We start from the raw sequence: 27,162 nt of genomic DNA on the forward strand, positions 1-27,162 counted from the left end.
AGGACTCTTGTCAAAGACACACTTACTAGAACCAGCTTGTCTTTAAGTTTTCATCTGTTTACCCAGATGTGTACTTAGATTTTTCTCTGAAAGTGATATTACTGGTCACAGGAATCCATAGCTCATGTGATTTGGGTAATACCCCTTTATTGGAAGATACAGAGGGATTTGGAGGCATATTTGATTTGACCAGTATTTTTCTATGGCATAGGGCTTTTTCGATAATGCAGTTTTGATTGCAGCAAGATAGACTTTGTAGCCCCTTAGCCTGAGACTCATGCAACCTCTTGTATATAAACTCATGGCACTCACTGTTGCATTGTGCAACTTACTATCTTGAAAAATCCCTTTGTTTATCCCTGGTATCCACCCAGATTAGTAGGTTTCTTGGGGGTGTCAGACTATCTTCTTTGTGACTCTTCTGCTGCTGGACTCTGGAACAGAAAGGCAGTTAGTATCTGTTGCTTTTGGGTGTCTCCTTCACTCTAGACTGCAAATTGAATTGCAAAAGATAGCTTCCTCTTTTAAATACATGGTGGTTCCTGTGTCTGATTTTCCAGCCAGATATTCTTAGAGCTATTTCTCCTTCCAGAGGAGCAAGGGTAGAAGGGCCCAACCACGAGAAAGAAATCACACCACAAATCACATAACAGATTCATCAGGGAAGAGATACAATCGAGGATTTGATGAAAATGTCCCTTTTAGCAAAGGCTGTCTCGGGAGCATTGCCTGCAAAAAGTACTGTTTTGCAATGAATAGATAGGGACTAGAGGAAGGTCCCAGGAGACTTTCACAAGTAACTCCTGTAGAATCAGCTAGCCTGGCCTTAGAGAGGCCCACAGAGACTGAAATGACAACTAGAGAGCTTGCATGGGACTGGACTAGGCTGTCTGTATAAGTATTACAGTTGTGTAGCTTTGTCTTCTTGTGAGACTTCTAACAGAGGGAATAGGGCCAGTCTCTAACTCTTTTGCTTATCTTTGGGACTCTCTTACTCATAGTCGGTTGTCCTGTTCAGCCTTGATAGGAGGAGAGATGCCTAGTCTTACTGAAACTTGAAAAACCCTGTTTGCTTGATGTCCATGGGAGGACTGCCCTTTTGTGAAGAGAAATAGAAGAGGAGTGGATGTAGGGCAGGCAGAGGTGTGGTGGAGGGAGGATGGAGGAAGAGGAGAGGAAGGAGGAGAAACTGGTTGGGATATAAAAAGTAGTAATAAAAAAATCCTTTCCTTTGTGCAGTATCTCCAGCTGTTTCTACTGACTGCTTCACTTATTGTCAGCTTGCAGAAAGAGAATATTTCAAGGGCCCAGCAGACTGTCACAGAGCAGACAGAGAAGGAGTACTGATGTTGGAGGAGCAATGAAGCAGTAACTGGCAAAGTGGGTGTGCTCCCTTTCCATAATGTTTAGACACATTTTGGGAGACAGGATGTTATTCATCCAATAAATGGGTTGGTAGGGAAAAGTTATACCTAGAGATCCAAACGAATTTGTTGTGCACACTAACTTAAAGTTTCTGGGTGCAATTAGTGTGTAGGCTTCCTCAATACCATTTCTTAGTAAGTGGAGTGACAGTAGGCCGGAAGATGTACTGAAGGGTGAGCACCTGTGTTCCTGGGGATCAAAAGAAGCAGAGCATCCTTTAATCTTATTCTTCCTTGTTCTTAAGAAAATGGCTGCTGTTTACATGGTGCTGCTGTAGAAGGCCAAGAGGCCTCTTTAGGGTTTACTAAAACCATGTAAATACAATAACAGCATCTTTTCTATTAGCCCGAGTGAGGTATGAAAGTGGCAGAAATACTTTCACAGTATTCTGGCACTCTTGCACAGTAGATTGCCCAATTTGCTGGACACCACATGTCTTTGTGTGGTGCACATACCTGGATGCTGTTAGCAGGGATAGACTGGCATCATTTCACAAATACAGCTTGGAAGGTTGGTAGGTGGTAGGCAAGAGGCTTCCCCTGTCTGCCTGCCTACAGTGGTGCCACTTTATTCCACTGGATGGAGAGTTAAGCACATCCAGGACACATTGATCCTTGGAGCCCTGTTAAGTGTTTGGATTTGAGTAGTTTTCTGTTTATGTTGTTTAGGATCTGTGAGCCAGGATTAAAGAAATATAAAGCATAACATTCTTACCATACATACTCTGAGTGAGAAGATGAAATTTAATGCAAAACAGGTTTATATTCTCCTGGTTGATGCTTCTAAATTTTCAATTCATTGACTCCTGACTCCTAGATAAGGTTAAAGTTCACTGAGCAAGTTGCCCTGATTCTTTCCCCTTTCAGGATGTATTGTTTCACTTCATTGGGGCTTTTTGTCATAGAATATGCATCTACCTGCTTTGGCAGTAGTGCTACAAATGATTATTTGAACTCTGGTGCCCAAAATATCATTTTAAAATCATATAGTTAGATATTGATTTTGTCATATGTTCATATATACTGTGGGATTTATCAAGCAGTCTACAACAGATTCATCCACAATGAATCATTTGTGCTAATGCTGATTTATTATTGAAAGGCTCTATCAGTGTTTGGAACCTGCAGCCGACACAGGGCACCATCAATGATCTGCTGCTCCTTTCTTCCAGAAGAAGTGTGGGGATTCCAGCTTTCCAGATGTATCTAAAAGTTTAGGAGTTTGTCCGTGTTAGTCATGGTTAGTAGTAGTGTTCTTTAGAACACAGAACCAACCCATAGGAAGGAGCTCAGCTATCACTCTTCAGGAGCCCTTCACCTAGTCCTTTTTTGTTTTTGTTTTTTGTTTGTTTGTATAATCTTTTTTTTTTTTAACTGAAAATAGTTTTTTTCAGATAATATGTTCTGATTATACTTTTGCCCCTTCCAACTTCTCCCAGGACCTTACCGATTCCCCACCCATCCAAATCTACACCCTATCTTTCTTTCACTAACATGCAAACAGGATCAAAAAATATAAATCAAATCAAATCAAATCAAAGCCAATTGAGACAAAGCAGACAGGGTTTGGAGATGCCTGGACCCCACTTTTGCTGAAGGCCTGCTCTGTACAGCCCCAGGGCCCCAGAGCTCCATGACACCCACAGGTTTGAGGCTGTGTTATTTACCTTTCTCCTTTGGAAACATGCCGAGTACCTTTTAGTACCATGGACACTATTCAGTAGAGGTAGACACTCTAGGTAAGCACTATATCAGTTTCTCCACCTTCAGTGAGTTGTATAGGTGTGGTCTGCAGCAATAGGATCTTAACCTCAGTTTGCTTCACCTGGTGCTTTGAGACAGGATCACTGTTTTGGCTTGACTCACTGGCCAGGAAGTCCTAGGGAGCTTCTTTCTCCATATCTCCCATATTGGCATTACAAGCTTATATCATCACACCTGACTTTTTACTTGAGTTCTGGGAACAGCCCTCCTGATCTCATGCTTGAAAGGCAAACACCTTGTCCTCAGTCCCTGTTCCCTGTTAGTGATTTTATGTTAGAAAAAGCACCAGCTTTTGAGCTGATTCAAATGAGGTCAATCCTAGCTCTTGAGCTCACTCTCTGATGCACTTTGTTCATTTGGTTCATACTCTAACGTCACTCCCCTTCAGATGAGGATGGTTACCAGAGGTGGTGTCTGGAAGGCTAGCTGATGGTTGGGGGGAACTTAACACACGGTGGCTACTCCATAAAGTTAGTGTTTGCCTTTTCCATGCTGATCACACATTGAGCTGCCTGAATATTGTCAGTGTTTCTCAAGTATCTTGTCCTTCTTATTTCTGATGTTTTTGTTATTCTAAAATATAGTCATTTGTATCTTTTTTATTCCTGATGAGTCCTGGGGTTCAGGAACTCCTGGTGGTGCTGCACGGAGCAGTCATGGGGGACAGCCTCAGCCCATGTCAAGGAAACAGCATGGAGTAATGTTTGGTGACCCTGCCTCCCCGAGAACTTTTGTTGACACTGGCATGTCAGGAACACATCTTTGGCTTACTTAGCCAGGTATCTGATTATTCAAATTGTTTTGTATTATACATGGTGGGAGATTTGGGCAGATCATGTGGGTTTGGAAATGAGTGTCATTTTCAGTGAAGGATAATTATTCTCTGAAGAAGCTTAGACTGAAACCAGAAGAATGTGTCCAGTGGAAGGCGGGTACCTCGGTGGAACAGTGCCCTGACAAGCAACGTTTGCTTCAGCTGTCTGGCAGTCATTGTTTCTCAGCTACAGTGTCTTAATATTCGGCCTATTTCAGATCTCTTCCCCTTACTCCACTGGCACAAAATCTCATTACAGAGTGAGGAAATAAGATAGCAGCAGGGAAAGAAGGAAGTCTCTTTTTTGCAATACACAGTTTCGGTGAATTCCCTCCCCTGTGCTGATCTCTGTAATTTGATTAATTGGCATGTGGTGCATTACAGAAAATCCAAGGAAAGACAAAGCTGGTTCGATATCAATTAACTGAAGCAAGAGTGGACTTCCCACAGAGACCTAAGGACAGAGCGGTGTTTAACTGGCCCTTTCAAACACAAGTCCTCCCCAATGAGAAGCAGACGATCCCAGTTGTTTAAAGAAATTAAAAACCATGGAAATTAGCAGCTCAAATCCACTTAGATGAGTCTGCTATCTCTTTAATATAAGATTCCCAATCCTTTCTCCAAAGTGATTTGAATACTTAATATTTGCTGAAATGCTTTAGTTGGATTTAAATAATATAATTGAATTTGCTAGCTACTTTCATGGGATGTGAAGGTCTGAGAGCCCCTGTGGTGAGATATGTGCATGTATGTTCATGTGATTCTGTTTTGAGGGGATTCTTACCTATTTCCCTCTGAGCCAAGGATTAATAGATGAGGTAGTACTTACTGGAGTTAAAGGCTGTCTATTATTGTCAATATGACTGTCTTGTCCTGGTTCTTAGAAGTTATCCATTTATTTAGCTATTGGATTTGGTTGAGCTGATGTGTGTATTCTTTTTAGTGTGTGTATAGATGGCATATGTTCTTAGGACCTAATCCTAAGAGGGGTTGATATAAACTAAGGTCTTGACTAAGCACTATTCCTTGTTCATAGCTCCGTATATGATAAACAACTATAGGCTATATATCATGCAATTAGCATAGTGACAAAGATGATCAGCACATAGAAATGAGAAATCACTTCTGATATGTGAAAAAATAAAGGTATTTCAAAGAATATTGAACAAAATATTATGGTTGTAGAAAAGAATCATCTTATGTTTCAGGTATTAAGAGTAACATATTTGACAGCACTAAAATATGACAATTGTGACACATCCCTAGAGCATATATTATGTGTACCTGCACTTGGAGTGGTGATTTGTGATGAACGTAAAAGGGGAGGCATGAGCAGCTTTGTGAAAGCCTTCCTGTATAACTTTCTGGGCATCTGAATTTCGGGTCACAATATAAAACATAGAGCTCTTGAGGAATTTTGAGGACAAGAATGATGCAATTGATTTGACACCTGAGTAGTCACCACCATGTAGATTAGCGCTGAAAAGACATGTTAGAGAATGGTTACATCCCAAGTGACTGGTAGAGTGCAGGCCTGGCCAAGGAGATGGCATGGGGTTAGGCACAAAGGCACTTGTAGGAGGTAGAATTGACTGGATTTCATTCAGTGGGCAGGGAGGGAAAGTAAGAGCCCTGGCATTGTTTTCTTGCTTCATTTTCAGAGTTAAGGATTACAAGAGAATTATGTTTTCTGATGGGAACAGGAAAAAGAATCGTGCCTGGGCTACATTTAGTTGGAGAATTTGTGCGTGTAGACACCCTGTATGCAGATGTATTCTTGGGCCCTAGCACAGCTTTTTTGGGGTAATAGTTTTTGGACAAAGTTCTTGAAGAACTTTGTGGCATTCAAAATCAAAAGCTTTGGCTTATAGTTGAAAGCTAGAGTTAAGAGGTGAATCCATTCCTCTAGGGTGTAGTATGCAGATGAAGGCCAAGGAGTATTGAAAGTGAGAGTGAGGGTTATGGATTCCAAACGCACAGTGACAGCTGTAGGAAGGGGAGCTGTGTGGAAGGTGGCAAAGAAGTGAGCCCCTTCACTGTAAACATGACTGGACAGCATGGTCTGGCCCATAGCCAGCTTTCAGTCGTTTGGCTCATTTGTTTAGAGGGAAGAATTCCATGTGTTCATTGAGATGGAAGAGCTAGAAGATGGATGGTAGGTACAGGAGTGAGGCCATGCACTCCAAGAAAGAACTTTAAGAAACAGTGATGGGCTAAGAGTATCTAGAAGGCAGGAGCAGGGGACACTCCAGAGCCTACGAGAGGAGGGAGTGCTTTAAAGGAAGGGTGCCTTCTGGAAAGCCAAGTCCAAGGGAAGGGCTGAAGCCCAGCTGCACCAAAGACAGGGCTGGCTATGGAAGGGGATGGAGGACTAGACACTGGGAGCCTATTGGATGTTCTCTGTTCTCAAGGAAGAGGGAAAGACCAGTTTTTTGTTTGTTTGTTTGTTTTTTCAAGAGAAGATTGATGGTTGGTAATAGATATTCCAAGGAGTGGAATAAGTATAGAGTTTGTTAGTTGGATAGAACAATTAAAATCTTCAACTCTGAAATGTGATTCTTGACTCAGCGTGTGCTTATTGATGTAGTTTTAAATTTATGAAGTAACTAATAAGGATGGTGTAAAGCGTCGGCAGTGTTTTGTAGGCATTGTGGTGATGGTCCTTGCTCTGGGAGTCTTGCTGCTACCCTTAGTTAGTGCTGAAGCTATTTGAAAATCATGGTTGTCCATCATCATTCACAGACAGTGTTTGATGTGACAGTTGGGCATGTGGATTTCAGATAAAGGAATATATTTTCTCCATATTCATTATTTTAGTAGCACTTTTATTATAAAATAGATTTAGGTTTGCATAAATGTTGCCAGTGGTAGAGAGATCTTGAGATCCCCAACACCAGCTTTCCCTTTATTAGAAACAGTATACTAGCATGATACACTTAAAGCAATTAACTAAGGTAGTAGCCAGGTTTTTATTACCATAACAAATTTCTAAAATGTATCAGTGTTTGAAGAAAGGCTTGTTCTAATCTGTAGTCACTTGGCTGTTGAATCTGGACTATGATGGCATGGAATACCATGGTGGGAGCTTGTAGTGCAGCAGGATACTCACTTCATGGCATATAGGACACATAGAGAGACAGAGAGATTGAGCGCTCACAATCTTTAAGAACATAGCTTTACAACAGGGCTTCCTTTGCCACTTTTCAGGAGTAGCCACAGGTTGCATACCTGCCTTTCACAGATAACTTTTTTTTTTTTTTAATTAAACTGAAGACACTGTTTTGCTGTAGTCCCCAAGCAAGTGTCCACCTGTTTGGCTCATTTGAATCTTCTGCTTCAGCATTCATTGGCTATGATGACAGGAGTGTGCTACTGTGCCCATTCTGAACTCCTTTTTCTGTATTGCTACCTGAATTCACTTTTGTTTCATTATTCCCAAGCCTTCTTGTTTTAACTTCTTGGATTATTATTGGTGGTGTAAGCTCAAATGCAGAGCTAAGCTGGTGGTTTAGGTTGTCTATCTCTCTGTTTCCTTGGAATCATCTTCTGAAACACTGTTTCTTTCAGAAATTACCCATCGAGGGTAAAAAGTGCAGGAATAAAAAAATCATTTGGCATTTTACTAAGTTAATGTGACCTTGGTGTCAGTTATATCTGGCTTTAATTTAAAAGGTATTATGAATATAATTTGCTAGATATTAATCTTTTGAAGGTGGAAATACATTATGGAGAATACTTTTTGATGACAAATTTTGCATTCTGTTCAGTGATGAAGCAACTCACTGTCCTCTGCCTCTAGATGGCACTGGCCTCATGCTGGCCTACAGTGCTTAATCTACAGGATTTGGAATGAAAATGTTTTTATCTGACTGGCATTATGTGTATGTTCTGTTGTTGTCTACTCTCTCCTTATTTCTTTCTTAGCAGAACACAGAATTGGGGAGCTCCAGTCCTGTTAACTGCACACTATCCTGGATGAGTATTGGGGCATTTCTAAGGTGGATCGTATTTGTGTCCTGTATTCTGCTTCATACTCATTGTCTGCTCTCTCTAAACCCACTTTCACTTGTTGGTGGACAGTTGTTCCCAACTGTTCCTCTGTGTAGAACTCAGTTCTATGCCAACTGATTCCTTGGCCTATTGTTACTGCAACATGTGAGAAGGAGGGTAAGAAGGGCTGTGCTTCTCATAGTGAAATACTTAACTACTGTTTTGTGTTTCATGGACCTCTTAGTTTTTTACTTCCAAATACCTCAGTTATTATTGTTTGTCACACATTTTCTCCTGGATTTCTCAGATTGCCTAAGTCCTCTCATATTACTGAGAAAGTAATATTTGTCTTGCCTAATTTGACTATGAATCTTTCACTCAGTGGATCTTTCAGTCTTTTCTATTAGGCACTTTCTAAAAGAATCATGTGACTAACTTAGACTTCTAAACAGGATGACCTGGAGAAATACATCATGATGGAGACAAAAGATGCTGCTAACCAGAGTTCCACTCGCAGACTGTTGTGCAGTTTTTGAAGTCATTTTTGCCTTTTCTTTCCTCCCCCCATCCTCTTATTAAGTAATGATTAACATAACCCAAGTTCATGGTTCTGCCCTCCTTTCTTTCATGCATTCAACTTCCATACTTACCTGTTTCCTTGACTTCAGGTCCCAGCCATAGTGCCCAAGTCACACTATTCATGATGCTCTGTTCATTCCTTATGCCACTTTCCCTCGCATTTGGTAGTGCTTTATGCTTTGCCCATAGGCCTGTATCCTTTTTGCTCTATTACCTCAGACAGGAATTGCCTTAGAAGCTTCCATGTAACCAAATTGCTGATATAATAGTGGCTAACAGTCTTACCAAAGATTATAATTTTCAAATGTGATTGAAATATTTTTCTTACATCTGTCTTAATGTTACAATGCAGAAATTTTGTATAGTTTAGAAACTTTGCTCTTGATTCACATTTTGTTTCCAACCATAGTCTTACTTCTACTTCCATCACAGTTTCTTAGTTTAGCTCTTGCCTAGCTACTGTATGTCTCCTCACTCCAAAATATTGTTTGTTTGAAAGAGACTCTCCCTGTTTAGCCCAGGCTACCTCAGTCTTATAATCCACCAGTTCCAGTTTCCTGAGTGCTAGATTTCACCCTGTGCCTGACATTGTGCAGGCTATTTATGAAGAGCTCACCAGGGCCTGGTGCTAGATTTCACCCTGAGCCTGACATTGTGTAGGCCATTTAAGAAGAGCTCAGCAGGGCCTGCTCTGCCCTGAGAGCCCGAGAACACTGTCTTCTCCTTCCTACTTCTCCTGCCCCAAGAGTTTGGCAGAAAAGTGGTTGTTTTTTGTTAGCATCTTTGGGTTGATGCGGAATGCATTAGGTGTGTTCTATAGATAAGCTTGCTGAGTGCCCAAGAAGGGCTCTGACTTCTGAGTGTGCATCCACCCACTCAGTTTCTGTATGGCTTGACTGACTGTTTTCTTGGATACATCATCTTTCAGAGTTTTATACACTGTACAGCATGTCACAGACCTGCCACTTCCTTCTGAGTGAATCTTCTGAACAGTTGTCATATTTGAGAAGTGTTTCTAATTCCTTTGGATCTCCATGTATGATTTATTCAACTCTCAAATGTTTCTTGACTCAATTTCTTCTATTATCCTTTCTGTCACTTTTCTTTCTCAGTTTAGGATGAAAAGGCTGAGATCACTGGAGTCAAACACAGGGGCCATAGAAGGTATTCCAGGATGTTCCAGAGTGCTCCTCTAGGTTGCTCACTTAGGGATACTTGTTGAAAGACGCTGTAGGGCACTGGTCTCTTATATCATACATTGCTTCAGAAGTTCACATTGTTTCCAACATAGGGCATTTTCCTGTGTGTAGTCGCTAGTGTGGAGTACGGCTGTATTCTGTTTGCATGGGAAGCACTCCTTGAATGGTCCCTAAACTGTCCACATTGGTGCAAGTTCACAGATGCTTAGTCTACTCAAAAGGAAAGCTTAACTGGTTGTTGTTAAATTATGTCTGTGCTTACATGTGTGTGCACATGGCTGCAGAGACTTTAGGTCAGCCTATTTGGTGTTCTCCAGGAGCTGTTCACCCTATTTTAAGTCAGGACCCATTACTGCACTGGGACTCATCAGGTGGCTAGCTAAAGAGTCCCAGGGATCTGTTTGTCTCCCCTTTCCTAGCACTGGGATTGTAAGTATGCATCATTATATCTGGATTTTGTTATGTTGTTTTGGGGCCTCATATTTGCAGTGCTCTCACTTTACTGACTAGGCTATCTCCTGCTGTTCTGTGTACCAGATTCTGTCTGCAGAAATTTGCTGGCCTCTGACCTGGAACAGTGGAAGAGTTGCACTCTCTGAAGGAGAGGGGGAGTCAGTCTTTCAAGACCTCTGAAGCATCTGCTAGGAGCCAAGATTAGAAGTCAAGAGCTGCAGTAGCCTTGAACAGCTTCCAACTAGGAAAGCTTCTGGAGAGAATGTCTCTTCCCCAAAGTGTTACAGCTCTATGTGACAGACTTTCTCAGAAGATCTTTGATGAAATAACTCATGCTTTATTCCTTGTGGACAGGGTCTTATATACATTTTAGGGTGGGTTGGGGGTCTAAGAGCAGATGCTTTCTATTAACTTGTCTGAGATGCTTCATAGCTTGTCTAAGATGTTTCATCTGCTTGTGGAGGGGATTCGGACACTGCCCAATGTGACTGTCATGATTCTCTCTGTGGAGTGTCATCGTCACATGTTCTAGGGTAGAAACCTGGTTGGGAGTAGATGGAACACCTACCTACAGTCCTCAGATATGAGGGAACTAGGTTTCTGAATCCATTCAACCGTACCAAGATTTGTCTGGTGTCACAGTTTAACTTGCCCCACAATTTCCTGCCTCCAATTAATAATAATAATAATAATAATAATAATAATAATAATGATAATGATAATAATAATAATAATAATAATAATTTAGTGATCTTTATTCAACAGATGTGTTTTAATTGGAGTAAACTGTCATCATTTTCTTTCTTTCTTTTTTTTTTTTTTTCGAGACAGGGTTTCTCTGTGTAGCCCTGGCAGTCTGGAACTCACTCTGTAGACCAGGCTGGCCTCAAACTCAGAATTTCACCTGCCTCTGCCTCCCAAGTGCTGGGATTAAAGGCATGTGCCACCACCGCCCGAACTCTCATCATTTTCTGCATAGTTTCTCAAGTAATGTGTGAGAGGCGTGGAAGTTTAGCTATGCTCATGCTTTATGTCAGGTTCTTCATCCGCTCTGTCAGATCCTTTCTATATTGAAGCCAGAGTGAGGGACCTGGGTCCAAGGTTGGATCACAGTCGTAGTGTTGGTTTGGACTCAGCCTTCATCCCTTACTGGGCACCTCATTTAACCTCTGAAACACTTGATTCTTACTGGAGAAGCTGGGGTTAATAAGTGTTATAAGCATTAAAAGAAAACATGTAATTGGTAAGGTAATGATCTTTCAAGGTAGAAATTACCTGTTACTATCAGCTTATGATTCTGTGAGCTACAGTAGTGTTAAAAGCTCTGTCACAGAAACTCAGAGTTGGCAGCATGGGTAGACTGTAGCACTCACATGCAAGGCTGTGGTGCTGAAGGCCCAAGTGGTCTCTGGATATTTCAGTGAGCAAACAGAAAAGGCATGGTGCATTGGAACCATAGACTAGACCCATACAACCACCTGTAATTCTACTTTCCCCGATCCCTTTTCCTTTGGATACTGAGAATTTTGCATGTTTGTATATTATTCTTTTGACAACTCCTCCTCCTCCTCTTCTTCCTTCTCCTCCTTCCCTTCCTCCTCCTATTCCTCCTCCTTTTACTCGTCCTCGTCCTCATCCTCATCCTCGTCCTCGTGCTCGTCCTCGTCCTCGTCCTCATCCTCGTCCTCGTCCTCATCCTCGTGCTCGTCCTCGTCCTCGTCCTCATCCTCGTGCTCGTCGTCGTCCTCGTCCTCCTCTTCTTCTTCCTCCTTCTTTTCCTCCTCCTTCACCTCCTCTTTCTCCTCCTCTTCCTCTTCCTCCTCTTCCTCCTCCTCCTCTCTTGTTGTTGTTGTTGTTGTTGTTGTTCTTCTTCTTCTTCTTCTTCTTCTTCTTCTTCTTCTTCTTCTTTTTTACTTTTTCGTAAAATGTATGCTTAACATCTAGGAGTCTGAAAAAATTATTTTTTCTTTCTAAGATTTAGATTTAATTGGATTTTGTTATCCACTTTCCTTGTCAAACTATATCTGAATTAGTTTCTTGCATCTATTATATTCTCAATTGAACTATTTCCCTAGCTTCTGTAGTCCAGATAGAATTTGTATTTAGGGTCATTTTGGTTTGTATTGGGATAGGTAATAAAATGTCAGAAGTAAATGAAGGGCTAGTGTGAAAAGAGGTAACACATGTTAAAAGAGGTAGCATAGCCTATTTTGTGTGGTTGATGAAAAGCTAAGTGTCCATCAACACTGTGCATCTGTCTCTCAATCACAAGGTTAAGTGAGAAACTACCCCTTAAATGTCTCTGGGATTGGGGTGAGATCATTTTTTTTTTTGGTCTGTGTTTGATTCTAGTTGTCTAAGTGACCTCCCCTCTAGATCAGCACCTCCTGGGTTTTTTTTTTTTCCTTCTTTGAGCTGGGCATAGATGGTCCTTATAATCTCTTCCTGCCCCCATGTTATATTTCATTAGAAATAAAAGCTGGCTATGGTTAGATACTCTTGGTTTTCCTTTTGCCATATTGTACAGATGGCCTCACATTCTACTTCTTCACCTTATTTCTGTGTTTTCCAGTCTTGAGTGTTTTGTGTATGTTCCAGATAGAGTTTGGTCATACTTATATGACTTATATATTTGATCAAGGAAATAGAGACCTGAGTATAGTCCCAACATTCCAGTTGGGCTGTTTTAGTCACTTTGGCTAATGGGTCACTCCTGGGAAGGTGGGCTCATGTTAGCTCATGTTAAAGAGATCGGCAGAATAATTCATTCTTTAATGAGATACTGTACTATTACACCCTAGCCATGTGGGGTCATAGGTCTCCTGTCTTTTTTGAACTATTCAGTCAAGCAGTAGGTAAGCTTCCTTACTCAGTCTCTAAAGCTTCTCTGGCCTACTATGTGTCTGAGCTCTATGTCAGCTCAAATGGCTTAGTGTTCCCCTTCTTTCCTCTATTCTCCTTCTCTGGCAGCAGCTAATGTTTTACAGTTTCCTGCCCTGTGCTTTTTCTCTTTAACTAATAAAATTGACCTTATGTTTACATTACAGTCCATTTTTAAATTCTTTTATTAATGATATTAACAATTTCAAAAGGGAGCCCTATTTTCCCTGTATAAATAGTAATTTATATTTTCTCAATATATACTGATATTAATATATAATTATTAAAAAAATGTTCAGCTCTATACTTCACTGAATTCCCTTGAATAATGGCAGTAGGCTTGCTTTAACTTTCGCTGCTCCTTCCTTGCTTTTTGAGATTTTTGGCATGTTTGATGTATTTGCACAAACATTCCAGTGTTTCTGATTTGTTGAAAATGGCTTACTGCAGTCCATAATTGAATTCTATAGGCCACAACTTGCCTTTCAGCATTATCTGCTACCTGTGGAACTTGAAGAAGACACACACTCTTTTTGTTTTGTTTTGTTTTGATTTGGTTTTTTCGAGACAGGGTTTCTCTGTGTAGCCCTGGCTGTCCTGGAACTAACTCTGTAGACCAGACTGGCCTTGAACTTAGAAATCTGCCTGCTTCTGCCTCCCAAGTCCTGGGATTAAGGCGTGCGCCACCACCACCTGGCCGACACACACTTTTAGTTGGAGATTTTATCTGTGTACAGAGGTGGCATGGGGCAGAGTTAACAGTGACGGGCTGTGTGTGGTTCAGAGGAGGATCATATGCTTTAAAAGTGTTAGTACACTTTAGTACTAATGTGCCATATACATTAGTCTTGTCAGGCAAGTACTTTGAGTTTGGGGACCATGCAAATTAAAGTTAGTTTCCTTAGCTAGTAGCTAGTAGCTGCACCAGGTTCCCTTATCATGGCTTTCGTGCTGATCCTTTAAGAAAGGGCAGGATGAACTGGTCTTGTCTTCTCAGAGCATTGTCTGAAGCCTTTGGCTAAGTTTTAGCTTGAGCTATTATAGTCCGAGGTGCCATCCTTAGCTGTGGCTCAGGAAGACAGACAGACAGAAAGAGCTTTCTTGGATTAAAGCTGAAGTGCTGACTTCTTACATGGTCAGGTCTAATGCAATTTGAGAGAAGTTTCCATTTTTCTTTGCTAACAATGTAATGGCATGTTTTGCCAAAGAGGGATCATAAACTTAAGAATATACAGAAGCATAAGGTGATTAACACGTTAAAAATTATATGTAGGCTGTCTGCTCCGTTGACAGCTTACAGAGTGGGAGATCTTTGCCAGACAAGGTGTTAATATCTAGAATATATAAAGAAAAAAAGTTAAACATCAAAAGAACAGAACTATCAGTCAAAAATTGGTGAATGAAATGAATAGACAGTTCTCCAGAGAAGAACATAAATGGCTAATAAATATTTTTTAAAGTGTTCAATATTCTTAGCTGTCAACAAATCCAAATTATAACTCTGAGAATCCATCTCACTTCAGTCAACATTTCCCCCACCATGAAACAAAGAGTAAGAGATGGGGGAAAGATAACCATCCTTGTGAATTGTGGTGAGACTGGGAGTTATTGTACCTACAGTGGGGATCAATGTGGAGAGTTATTAAAAAGCTAAAAGAAAAGCTATTTTATGACCCAGCTCTACCACCTCTTCTCAAATACCTGAAATGCTATGTGTATTCTACCTCACAGACTCTTGCTCACCCAGGTTTGCTGCTACTCGGCTCATAATAGTAAGACAGTGGGACCAGCCTAGCTAGGTGTCCATCAGCACATGAGTGGATCACGTAAATATGGTACATTTGCACAATGGGATTTCATTTAAGTGTAAGGAAAAAAGGAACTTATGATATTTACCGGGTAGTAGATGAATGAATATATAAAATATTGCGTTAAGCAAGGTAACCCAGACTCAGAGAAATGCCCCATGCTCTCATAGGTGGAGCCGGTCTTGAAATGTTTACATACTTGTATATATGTGGGTGTGTTGGTGTGTACATCATGTAAGCAGAAGGGGGCAGTAAATGATTCAGGAAAACAGAGATGTTGAGGAAAAGGGCAGGCAAAGGGATACAGGTGAACATGCGGCTATCAGATGTCGGCAGCAACAAGAGGCAGAAGGGTAAGGGAGAAGGAAGAATTCATAGAAACAAAGTATACTTGAGAAGTCATAAAAAATTCTAAAGCATTCTATGCTGAGTATCTGGGTTTTGACCAAGAGTACCCGTGCTTTCACCTACCTATCACTGATGAAATGGTTCCCCTCATATGAGTTCTCCTCTCATTTCCCATGAATTAGCTTGTTTGGTGACTGGTTCCAATCTTAGAAGCAGCCAGCTCTATGCTTTTGTACAAAACAGCAAAGCATTGCGTACTGTAACAGTAAGAGTTGACAAGTATATTATTTGCAGTGCACAGTACTAATGAGTAAAAACTCCCCTATACCCCTCAATCTATATGCATGAGAGTTTGCCTGAAAAAATATATATATGCCATTTTTGTATTTTATGCCCATGGAGGTCAGGGGAAGCTGATGGATCCCCTAGTAATGGAGTTGTGAGTAGTGTGTGAGCTCCATTATGGGTGTTAGAAACTGAACCCAGGTTCTCTAGGAGGAAAATGACTTACCCATTGAACAATCTTTTCAGCCCCTACCAAGTCCCTTTTTGTTCTTCAAATGACATTTGTATTCTCTCTAACTAATTTCAGATATAATCTTGCTTATTAGGAAATGTACAAAATACATAAAAACACTAAAATTAGGGGAAATTATGAGTGATCCTACTACATAGAGATGATAAATATTCTACTGTTATGGTTTTCTTTTAAATCTTGAATTTTTAATGGTTGTGATATGGCTCACCCTCATCCTAGTAATGGAATAACATTATTTAATATAAAGTTTTCTATAAAGAAAGACTGATGTTGCTTGTTAATTTAATGCACTTACTAAATTCTTTGCCTTTAAAAGAAAATAGTGTTCATGAACCACAATCTCTACAGAGTATTTCCCTTTCCAAAGCTTAAAAATTACATTGGGAAGTTCTGTTTTCCTTTGCTTTTCTTTTTGGAAAAACATAATTTCGCAATTAAAGGGCTATTAGTTTCTTTCACCTAGTTTCTTCAGAGGACATTCAAACAATGCTGAAGGTGCTGGAAGTATTTAAAGTACTTTTCCCTTTAGTTTTATTTTATGTGTGTGAGTGTATGTATGTCTGTGTAGAACATGTATGCCTGGTGCCTATGGAGTCCAGAGGAGTTGTCACATCCTCTGGTACTTGAGTTATAGCTGGTTGTGAGCCACTATGTGGGTGCTAGGGCCCTAGCCTTATTTCTCTGGAAGAGCAGATAATGAATGCACTTAACTGCTGAGCCATCTCTCCAGGTCCCAGAAGTATTTTTGGAATTATCTTCAATTTCATCATCAGGTATTTAAGACATATTGCCAGCTCAGAGAGTTAGATTTTGAACATAATCAAAATCATTTGGATAAAAGGCTAGATTTTTTAGTGATCAAACTGGGTAACATTTCATTAAGAGCCAAGCTGGTCATGGTGGTTAATACGTAGACCTTGAGAGTGAGAATTATTAGAATTGTCCAGCTTTGAGACAAGCCTGGGCTACACTGTGAGACCTTGTCTTAATTTAAACAAATAAAAATACCAAAAAGTATAGGACTAGGCATTCTATGATTCTTTGTTCAATACCCACCTCCATAAAACAAATAACATAAAGACAGACAGGAATATAGTATGAAAGACATTCACTTTCTGGAAGTCTTGTAATATGCTTCTGAAACCAATTTACAAAGTCAAGTTGTAGAAGCTTGTCCTAAGTGCAAATTAGATGTGATGACAGAAGGGATAAAACAAGATAAGCAACACATGAAATACTATTGCAATAATTAAAAATATTCTTCAGATATTAACATTCACTTTTTTCCCATGCCTGCATATGTGTGTGTGTGTGTGTGTGTGTGTGTGTATGTGTTTGTATTCCTGTCTGTATTCTGCATAGGAGTCAGTTCTGTCACTTTACTCTGGGAGTTCTAGGAATTGAACTCAAGTTGTCACACTTAGTGGTGTGCACCTTTACCAGCTGCCCCATCTTGGTGAACCTTGCTGTATTTAAAACTTTTAGAAATGGGACAATTCCCTGAGGAGAGGACATGTCTATTGAACTGAGAGCCTGGAAAAGGCACAGGTTCATTGTGGGGATTCTGCATGCAGCTCTTCCTTCTCTTTAGGGCTGTCAGGAGACTAAATAAGATAGAAAGTGAACTCTGGGAACTCTCATCTTAAGCATTAAATTGGCCATAGGGCCATCAATCCTCTATTCATACAGTCTTTGAGGTTGACAGTGCCCTCAGCCTAGGCCGTTAGCATCGTTCCACAGACCTAAAATCACTTACACAGACATACACCATTGGACAGTGCTTTTGGTGGTGCACCCAATTTGGAACAGCACCCAATTGTTTCAGCTATTGTAATCCTAAGGTTTAGAGTATGAAGTGTGTAAAACAATTAAAACATCAAGTCCAAAAATGTATTAATAATAAAAAGTGTTGCATTCAAAACAATCATGCTTGAGCTCTCAAGTATGAGTTAAGTGGATATGGCGAAGTGAAAAAACCTGTTTGAAAAGTCACAATACTCCATGTTTCTAGTCACAGTATCTTGGAAAAGATGAAACTATAGACTGAAGTTAAAATATTAGTGGACACCAAGGTTTACTAAGGAGAGACACATTGGCAGAGAACAGATAATATTTAGGGCATTGAAACTATTGTAAAAGCTGTTAAATGGTAGCAACAGTTCACAGTGTATCGACAAAAACCATACAACACCTACCTTTAGTAGTGATCCTGAATGTAAATTCTGCTGCGGTGAGCACAGGTAATCTACAGTAAGGACTGACTGACTGTTAATATGTGGCCATTAATCACACAAGGCATAGCCCTTGGTGCAGATATTGTTAATAGAGGAAGCCTGTATGTGTTATGTAGTGGAGGAACAGTGTGTGTGTGTGCTTGTGTGTTGAGGACTGGTGGCATATTGATAGCTATATCTTCTCACTTCTTGCTGACTTAAAACTGTTCTTCAAAATTAGTCTTTATTTAAAAGAATCATAAAGCAAAGCAAAAAAAAATCTTGCATGTCTGAGGAGTGAAATTCAGTGATGTTTGCTGGAATTATAACTCTTCTTCCCGCTTGAGTGAGGCAGAATTCAATCCAGAATGACACTCTGTGCAGTGGGCATATCCTCATTACCTTTCCTAAACTGTGACAATCCTCAGTCTTCCTTTGTCTTGAGCAGTGAGTGGTTCTCAACCATACTGTCACTGCAACTCTTTAATACAGTTCCTCATGCTGTGTTGACCCCCAACCATAAACTTATTTTCATTGCTGCTTCATAACTGTAATTTCTCTACTACCATGAATCATCATGTAAATCTATGGTGTGCAGGAGGATATCTGCTATGTCACCGCTGTGGAAGGGTTCAACCTTTACAGTGGCCACGACCCACACGGTGAGAAGCTCTGCTTTAGAGTGACCATGATGTCTTGATGGCACTTTCCAAATCTTTGGCAGGATGTTGCTGGTTTAGACAGTATTTGATATTTTCTCATGATCTGATTTATATATTTTAGCAAAAAAAAAAAAAAATCAGGAAAAAAATCTGCCCTTTTTAGTACATTGTTTTGTGGGGGCAGGATGTTGATAATGCTCTTGTTCATCCTGGGGTAATTATTTGATAAAGATAGCCTGTATCCCATCCATTAGCGTTACTCTTTTCCTGACATGATTGGGGTGTTTCCTGTGGAGCCTACTTTACATCTGTAAATACCCTGTTTCTCATATTTTCCCCCACCAACTTTAGAACCCACGGGTCATCTTCTGAATTACTATGGCTTTGGCAAACTTTCTTCTTCTAAATTCATTAATTAGAATTTTATTCTCCACATGTATTTATTCAGTACTTGCTATCATCTTTCTTCCTGGATATTTCTTTCTATATCTGTTGTGTAATATATGTTCTACTTATTTGTGTAATATTCATTTGGATCCAGATTTGGCTATGGGGCCTGTTGTGGTAGTCTCCTGGGACCTGGCCTATTGTCGATTTGTGTCCAGTAGAGTATCCCTGATTCATCTTCTATAATTAGTCATTTCTCTAAGGAATTCCTCTTTTATTTGAGGATTGTATTTAGAAACTCAAACCTGAGTATGCTTATTTTTATAAGCAATGTCATTTAGTCTACTCCTTCTCAGACATATTCAGGAAATCTCTCTCTATATATGTTTTTCTATATTGATATGTATCTGAACATGTGTTGAATTCTGTGCATACTTCCTTTCTCAGGCTAGCAGCAAATGGCTCTTTCTGGCTATCTGCATTGCTATTGACAGTGACTTTTAGGATCTTGTTCTTCTTACCCATAATACATTTTATACACAAAAAGCCATAGAAGGAACTTAATGTGGTTTCAGAATTGTTACCATATATTCTTCTTGAAAAAGTGATTGATTCATATGCCTTGTTATCCTATAATTACCCTTTTAACCTTATAAAGTGACTTAATATACTCTTTTTCAAAGCTACTGTAGCTAGTGCTTTACTCTTCTTGGTGTGACTGTTCCATTTAAATGAGAACAGATTTGGGGTTCTTCATAGCTCTATGTAGCTTTTCTTTTTCATGGGTTGAGTAGATTAAATATCAACTTGATTCTCAAATCCAGAACTGTACAAAAGTCTTTCTTAAAGAGTCATCACCATCTGTGTCCTGGTCATCTTCACACTCCATTCCCACTCAGCTCCCTATCCTTTGGTTCTACTTCCTGTGGCCAGGCTCTTCTTCAGCATCTAGTTTATCCTTCTGTTAATCATTTGCGGATACATTAATACTGTGTGTCCTCACGTCCTTGTTGCATCCTACAGGAAAGACAACATTTGCTCCTTTGTACTTAGCTTTTTAAAAATATTTTTTATTTGTATTTATTTATTTGTTTATTTATTTATTGCATATTGGAAATTTTTTCCTAGAAGTTCAGGAAGGTCTTCTGCAATCTGTTTTATGCTTATATTGTGTTCATTCATCTATGTAGACTGACCACAATTTATTCAAATATTTCTTCAGTATAAAACTTTTTATTATCTTGAATTTTTAAGAACGCCAGAAGAACATTGTACAAATATGATGGTTGGTTTCAGTCAACAATTTCACTTGGTATAGAGCCACCTGGGAAAAGATTCTCAGAGAGGGATTTTTCTGGGTTCAGTTGGCCTCTAAACAAGTCTCTCAGGTATTTTCTTGTTTACATTAATGTGGGAGGACCCAACCTCATAGTGGGCAGCACCATTCCCTAGGCTTGAGTTCTTAATTGTATTAAATGTACAGAAGGTGAGTTATTTTCAGCACTCATGGGATTCACTGAAGACCCAGGGTAATATCATCTTCTGAAAAGACTTTATTAGCATTTAGAGGAGACCTCAGTCTAGGACTTCCTTGGTTTTTGGTCACAACTGTAACTCCTTTTGCCCATAAGGTATGACATCTGACTGGAGATTTCCATAAGTTCTGTTTTCTAAGTCTGGTCTCTGATGTGGTATGATTCATTTTGTGGTAGGGCAGACTTTATGGGTTGGACAGCTACTAGGCCTGCACTTTGTCTTGTTAGCTGTACTAAGTTGTCATTCATGCTCAGCTTTGCCCCTGCTGTGCTGGAAAGGCAGGCATTCTCATGGACTCTTTACCTGATATTTTGCTGGTTTCATGTTATTTTGTAGACCTTTATTTAGTAATTCCTACCTTCTTTGTTACTTTCTTTTTCCCTTTAGCAATTTTTTTTCAGTACACGCACTAGAACTGGCAACTCTTTAGTAAAACATTGTCTCCCATGAGACACAGGTGTAAACAATGATAGCTATTTAATTATTTCTTTCTTGGCCCATTCTCCTCATAGGTAAATTTGATCTGCTGTGTCACCACAGTTGGGAATGTGTGTGTGTGTGTGTGTGTGTGTTTCTGTGTATTAAAACTCTAGCAGGTTTCTTGTCTTTATAGACTTTTATAGGATTTAATTCTTAAACTGTACTTTTTTTTCATTTAGTCTTAGATCATATTGCAAATATCCTATGGGACTTAGGATACTGTTTTGGAGTCTAAAGCTTGATATTTCCAATGGAATTGAGGATAATGTCTATTGTAAATTCAGGCAAACTTATATGCCTGTATCTACACATAAGCCTGCACACAGAGGCCAGAGGTGGATATCAAGTGACTTCCTCTATTATTCTCCACTTGTCTTTTGAGACAGGATCTTTCACTGAACTTGGCATTTCCTGCTTTAGTTCGCTTGATCTCCTGGGATCTTCCTTTTTCTGCTTCCCCAGCCTGTGATCACAGATATATGTCACTGTGCCTGGTTTCGAATGTGGCATCTAGGATTGCATTGAGGTCCTCATGATTATGTCTCAAGCACTTACCGACTGAACCATCTCATCAGCTCTGATACTTGATTTTGTTGGGAAAATAGTATATGATTAATGACACCTGTGGTTAGTGATGATGCTAAGAAAATTTTATTTAGTTGTTGGACTGTGCCATGTATTCTGTATTTTCATATATTACTTCCCATAAAAACCTATGAATTCAGCGTGATCTTATCATATGTAATATGAGCTGATACATCATAGCTCTCATGTAATTTGTCCATGCTTTCACATATAATAAGTACAGAAATATGTGCAAAACCCTGAAACAGGTTTTTAGAAATAATGTATGAGAACTCTAGCAGGCCTCCTGCCTTTATAGACTTTATAGGATTTAATTCTTAAGCTGTACTTTCTTACTTAATCTTAGCTCATATTGGGGAGTTCCTGTGGGACCCTGAGAGAAACCCTTTTAGACTCCAAAGCTTGGCCTTTCCATTAAAATTGGATAGTATCTCCTGTAAGGATGAGTATAAATTCAGGCAAATATAAAACAGATCATCGAAAATCCAGGAATCAGTTTTAATTCCCAGAGTCCCTCCTCCCTGGGTAGCTCAGAGCTTGTCCCAACATTAGTACAAAATGCCATAAATTTCAATGTTCATATTAACTATAAAACTTCTTTTAAAATTTAATTTAATTTTTTGATATTCATTGTTAAGTTATAATTCTTATTCCCACATTGTAACTGAAGTAATGATTAATTTTAACAGAATTTCTATGCTGTTTGATAGAGACTGACCAGGACCCTATTTTACACTTTTCTTTATTGCTTTTGGTTTACAGTTATTTGCTGGCGTAAAGGATGGAGAAAGCTTGCAGCTCTTTGAGGAAAGTTCTCGCTCTGCTCATAAGCAAGAGACACACACCATGGAGGCTGTGAAGCTTGTGGAATTTGACCTTAAACAAGCACTGACTAGGCTTGTGACACATCTTTTTGGAGATGGTAGGTACTTCGAAATCTCTGTGTTTCAAGGCTTCATAGTTCAAAAGCTACTGCACATTGTGTAACAGATCATTGAGGCTGGTTGTTTTTAAGGTTTTGTTGTTGACTGGCTTTGTCTTAGTTATAGGGAGCAGGGAGGGAGCCTTCTGGTCTTTCAACTTGCAGTTTTATAGAATGGAATTAGCTAGAGAAGGAACAGTGATGGTGGATTTACTGACATCAATGGAAAGTGTCTGGTTTGCTTGGTTTTGTTTCTGTGTGTTTTAGATCCCATGGACACTATTCTTCTCAATGTGGAGTATCCCATGGCACAATCATACATTGATGTACTGATAACTACTGTCACTAGGGGAAAAATTAACTGTGTATTTTTATAGGAAGAATAGTACTATTTAGATTTTAGCTCTCACTTTGTTTACTTGCCTTCATATCTTCCTCCATGGGGTGGGAGAGGGGATATGGTTGGTTCCTCCTGGTGTTGGAGCCACAGTCACCATCCCCAGCTGGATCCCAGAGCTCCCTCACCTGGTTTCCCTGATACTCTCATTCCTCCAGACTTCCCCCTTGCATGAAGGAAAGCCTGTGTTTAAGATCACTCCTGTAATTAAGTGAGGCTCCGCTGCTCTGTTTTAACAAGGCTTATAGGAGTATCTTTACTTCCATATCATCAGATGCATAATTCATACAACATTTAAGAAGTCACTAAGAAGGCACTATACATTCTTTATATAGGCATATATTATTTTAAATTTGCACATCAGCATCAGACATACATGTTTCTGGGAAGTAATGAATAGTAACGGGAGGGTGTGTGAAACTGCAATCATCTATATTTGTGATGTTTTATTTTGTAAAAGTATGAAGTAAAATATGACAGAATCTTGTGATTTGATAAAGTAGAATAATGGATGATTGCTGTTTTCTATTTCTGTCTTCAGATTTGAAGCATTTCATATTAAATGATCTAATGTGAAGCAGATTTTAGTTCGAGGTTGTTTATTTCAAAAATCCTATTATAGCTAGACCCTTTTTACTTCCAAAATAAAAGATTTGTGGCCATATTAGCAGTTGTATAATCTACTTAATACTGAGATATAGGGAAGACAGATTATATTGTTCAAATACTTAAGAGTTAGGGCAGGCAAGAGGGGATCCCAGTGGTAAGGGGAAATTTTCTGCCTCTTGTAGCTTCACATAGTACACCAGGCTTTTATCTGCAGGTTTTCTTTTGTCATCTTACATACAAAATGTTCCCCTCCTTTTCAGGTGTTTTTACATATTTCTGTAAACAGATAATTGCAGTTGCTGTTTGTGAGATTTTATGAACTTGATTTCTGCTAGGTTGTACACATCACAGTATGGAATAATCTAGATCTAGTTCCTGCTTTCAAGGAGTCAGGTGTCTTTATCTTCTACCAAGACAACATTAAGTGTCGATGGGTACTCAGGAGGTGCTTCATCCAGGATGGATCCTGTACTCAGGAGGTACCTGGTGGAGGATAGCCAGCAGAGGTTGAGGGAGAATTAGCAGGGCAGGTGCCAGATAGCCAAACCATGGTGTGGAAAAGGGAACACATGATAAGGAAGTCTGCAGATGTAGGTGCAGAACACTCCAAAGATGGTTGGGACTACAACAGGACAGAAAGCAAAGTGAGGAAGGAATGGGGCCAGCAATGAGCCCCGTGCCCTCTAAGGAATGCTGAGTGGAAGCTGAGATTTCCATGGAGATCACTTCTGTTCCTTTTTTACCCTGGTGTAGTTATCCACCTCACACCAGTCAGAATGGCTAGGATAAAAAACTCAGGTGACAGCAGATGCTGGCGAGGTTGTGGAGAAAGAGGAACACTCCTTTATTGCTGGTGGGACAACCATTCTGGAAATCAGTTTGGTGGTTCCTCCGGAAATTGGACATAGTACTACCAGAGGTCCCAGCTATACCATTCCTGGGCATATCCCCAGAAGATGCTCCAACATGTAATAAGGACACATGCTCTACTATGTTCATAGCAGCCTTATTTATAATAGCCAGAAACTGGAAACAACCCAGATGTCCCTCAACAGAGGAATGGATACAGAAAATGTGGTACAATACCCAAGGAAGGAGTTACAGAGACAAACTGTGGAGCAGAGACTGAAGGAAGGACAATCCAGAGACTACTCCACCTGGGAATCCTTTCCATATTCAATCATCATATCCAGACACTATTGTGGATATCAGCAAGTGCTGGCTGACCAGAGCCTGATATAGCTGTCTCCTAAGAGGCTCTGCCAGTGCCTGATAAATACAGAAGTAGAGGCCCACAGCCATCCATTGGACTGAGTACAGGGTCCCCAATGAAGGAACTAGAGAAAGGACCCAAAGGGCTGAAAGGTTTGCAGCCCCTTAGGAGGAACAACAATATGAACTAACTATTACCCTCAGAGCTCCCAGGGACTAAAACTCCAAGCAAAGAGTACACATGGCGGGACTCATGGCTCCAGCAGTATGTGTATAACATAGGATAGCCAAGTTGGTCATCAATGGGAGGAGAGGCCCTTGGCCCTGTGACGGTTCTATGCCCCAGTGTAGGGGAATGCCAGGGCCAGGAAGCAGGAAGGGGTGGAGTGATGAGCATGGGGACAGGGGAGGGAACAGGGGATTGTTTTAGTTAGTTAGTTTGTTTGTTTATTTATTTATTTATTTATTTATTTATTTATTCTTATTTTATTTTCTTTTTCTTTTTTCTTTTGGAGGGGAATCTGGGAAAGGAGATATTTTAAATAAAGAAAATGTCTAATAAAAAAACCAAAAAAGTTGTTTTTTCACTTCCCAGGCCCTGTAGGAGGTGCCTGAACTCAAATCAATGAATGGATGAATACCCTGTGCTAGATTCCATGTTGACCAATGGTCTTCATTTCTGGGAATCTGGTCTTGAACTTGCCTTTATATTGGTGGGTATTTTGTTTGTTTGTTTGTTTGGTTTGGTTTTTTGTATGTGTTTTTGTTTTTGTATTTCTACACCTTTCAAAACCATGCATTGAGGTAAAATTTCATTATTAAAAACTACTTCTGCAATACATTTTTGATTTGTTTTAATTATCATGCCTATCTTGACATGGGACACATACTGATGCCTAAATATAGGAATTTTCTATTTTGAAACAGCAGTGAAGTAGTGTCTTATTTTCAGAATTTGTTTGTTTGTTGATTTTTAAATTCTTGTAGATTTGTTCTTTTTTAATTCAGATTTTATAATAGATCAGTTTTGCTGGATTTTTGTCCATTTTTTTTGTTTAGTTTTGTTTTTGAGATGGGATCTCATTGTGTGTTTCTGATTGGCCCAACACTCATTATGTAGGCATAACTTAGACATCTTCCTGCCTCTGCCTGTGGAGTCCTGAGATTAAAGACATGAACCACTGTCCCTGGCAGTATTGCTGTTTTTATATATCTTCAAAAACACTTTTGGTTGTTAGATCTGCTTTGCAGAGGTATAGAATGTAATTAAACTAAAAAAACAAAAATACTCTGTCTTCTTGGAGAACAGTATTCATGTAAGCTGAAGTCTAGGGAGAGATAGAAGACTGTTCGTAAATTGTTTCAGTACCATCATGCTGAGTAGCATTGAGACCAGAGGACAGTCAGTGATGGCAGCGGTCACAGAGTCTCCCCAGTCAACCTGACATTGAGCACCTACTGAATGAATTGTTTCTTTCACTGTATCCCACATGAACTCAAGTACCACATGAAGATCTTGCTGTCAGATGTAGCCCAAGAATTCTGACTTTGAAGCCTAATATAGAGGTTAGCTGTTTAGAAAGGATTAAAAATAAACCATTTCAACAATCCACAGTCTAATTGTTCCCAATTTTGGGCAGCTGAAGCAGCAGGGTCAAAGCTATCCGGGCCCACATAAGTAAGAATCTTTCAGGAGAGATTAAAAAGAGGTGTGTGTGTGTGTGTGTGTGTGTGTGTGTGTGTGTTTTAAATGAGACATATTAGTTATCTTAATATTATGTCTGAGATAGAGACAGTGAAATCTATGGTAAAAATGTCAGACAATCTTATTGAATTGAGCCTTTCTCTCCAGTCTGCCCTCTGGCTTTTTTTCTCTCTCTCTTGTTCTGGGCCAGCTTGATGCAAGGCCTCTATTAACTATATTATATTCAATTAATATTTTGTGTACCAAAGAACCGCTAAAAAACCAAACTTCTCTCTTTCCACATTTAAATAATGGGCACAGACATACTTGTCAAGACTCCTTTTGTATTTATTTATATGGCCTGGGCTCCTCACTTGTTGTTATTGGATTGCTTTGTATTTGAAAAGCAAAATTGAAAATGAGAACACGTCCAGTCCTGTGGCAGCTTGTTTTTACTATAGCAGCTTTAGGTTCAGCTTTTCCCGGCTCTAAATATGCTTTATTATTTTCTGCTAACATTTCGATTGTACCAGTATCCTAAGGCTTTTATAAGAGAGGTTTTAGAATTAGAAAGAAATATAATAGTGCTTTAGACTATTTTTATGCTTGTGGAATTGATTATTGTTTTCCATATTGCCACTGCGTTCTTTATAGTTTGAACTCTGCTTGGTAATCATT

At 39.6% G+C, this 27,162-nt stretch overlaps 1 protein-coding gene across 5 annotated transcripts in view; it reads left to right on the forward strand.

Moving 5' to 3' along the window:
• Window positions 1–27,162, forward strand: part of Fars2 (phenylalanyl-tRNA synthetase 2, mitochondrial) — a 440,651-nt gene that overhangs the window by 101,264 nt on the left and 312,225 nt on the right. For all 5 annotated transcript variants that reach the window (XM_031359625.1, XM_031359626.1, XM_031359624.1 and 2 more), the window contains one exon: window positions 22,423–22,582. In XM_031359625.1, coding sequence (XP_031215485.1) covers window positions 22,423–22,582 — 160 coding nt within the window. The remainder of the gene's footprint in view (window positions 1–22,422; window positions 22,583–27,162) is intronic.

Source organism: Mastomys coucha, unplaced genomic scaffold, assembly GCF_008632895.1.
Source record: "Mastomys coucha isolate ucsf_1 unplaced genomic scaffold, UCSF_Mcou_1 pScaffold7, whole genome shotgun sequence".
Taxonomy (NCBI): Eukaryota; Metazoa; Chordata; class Mammalia; order Rodentia; family Muridae; genus Mastomys; species Mastomys coucha.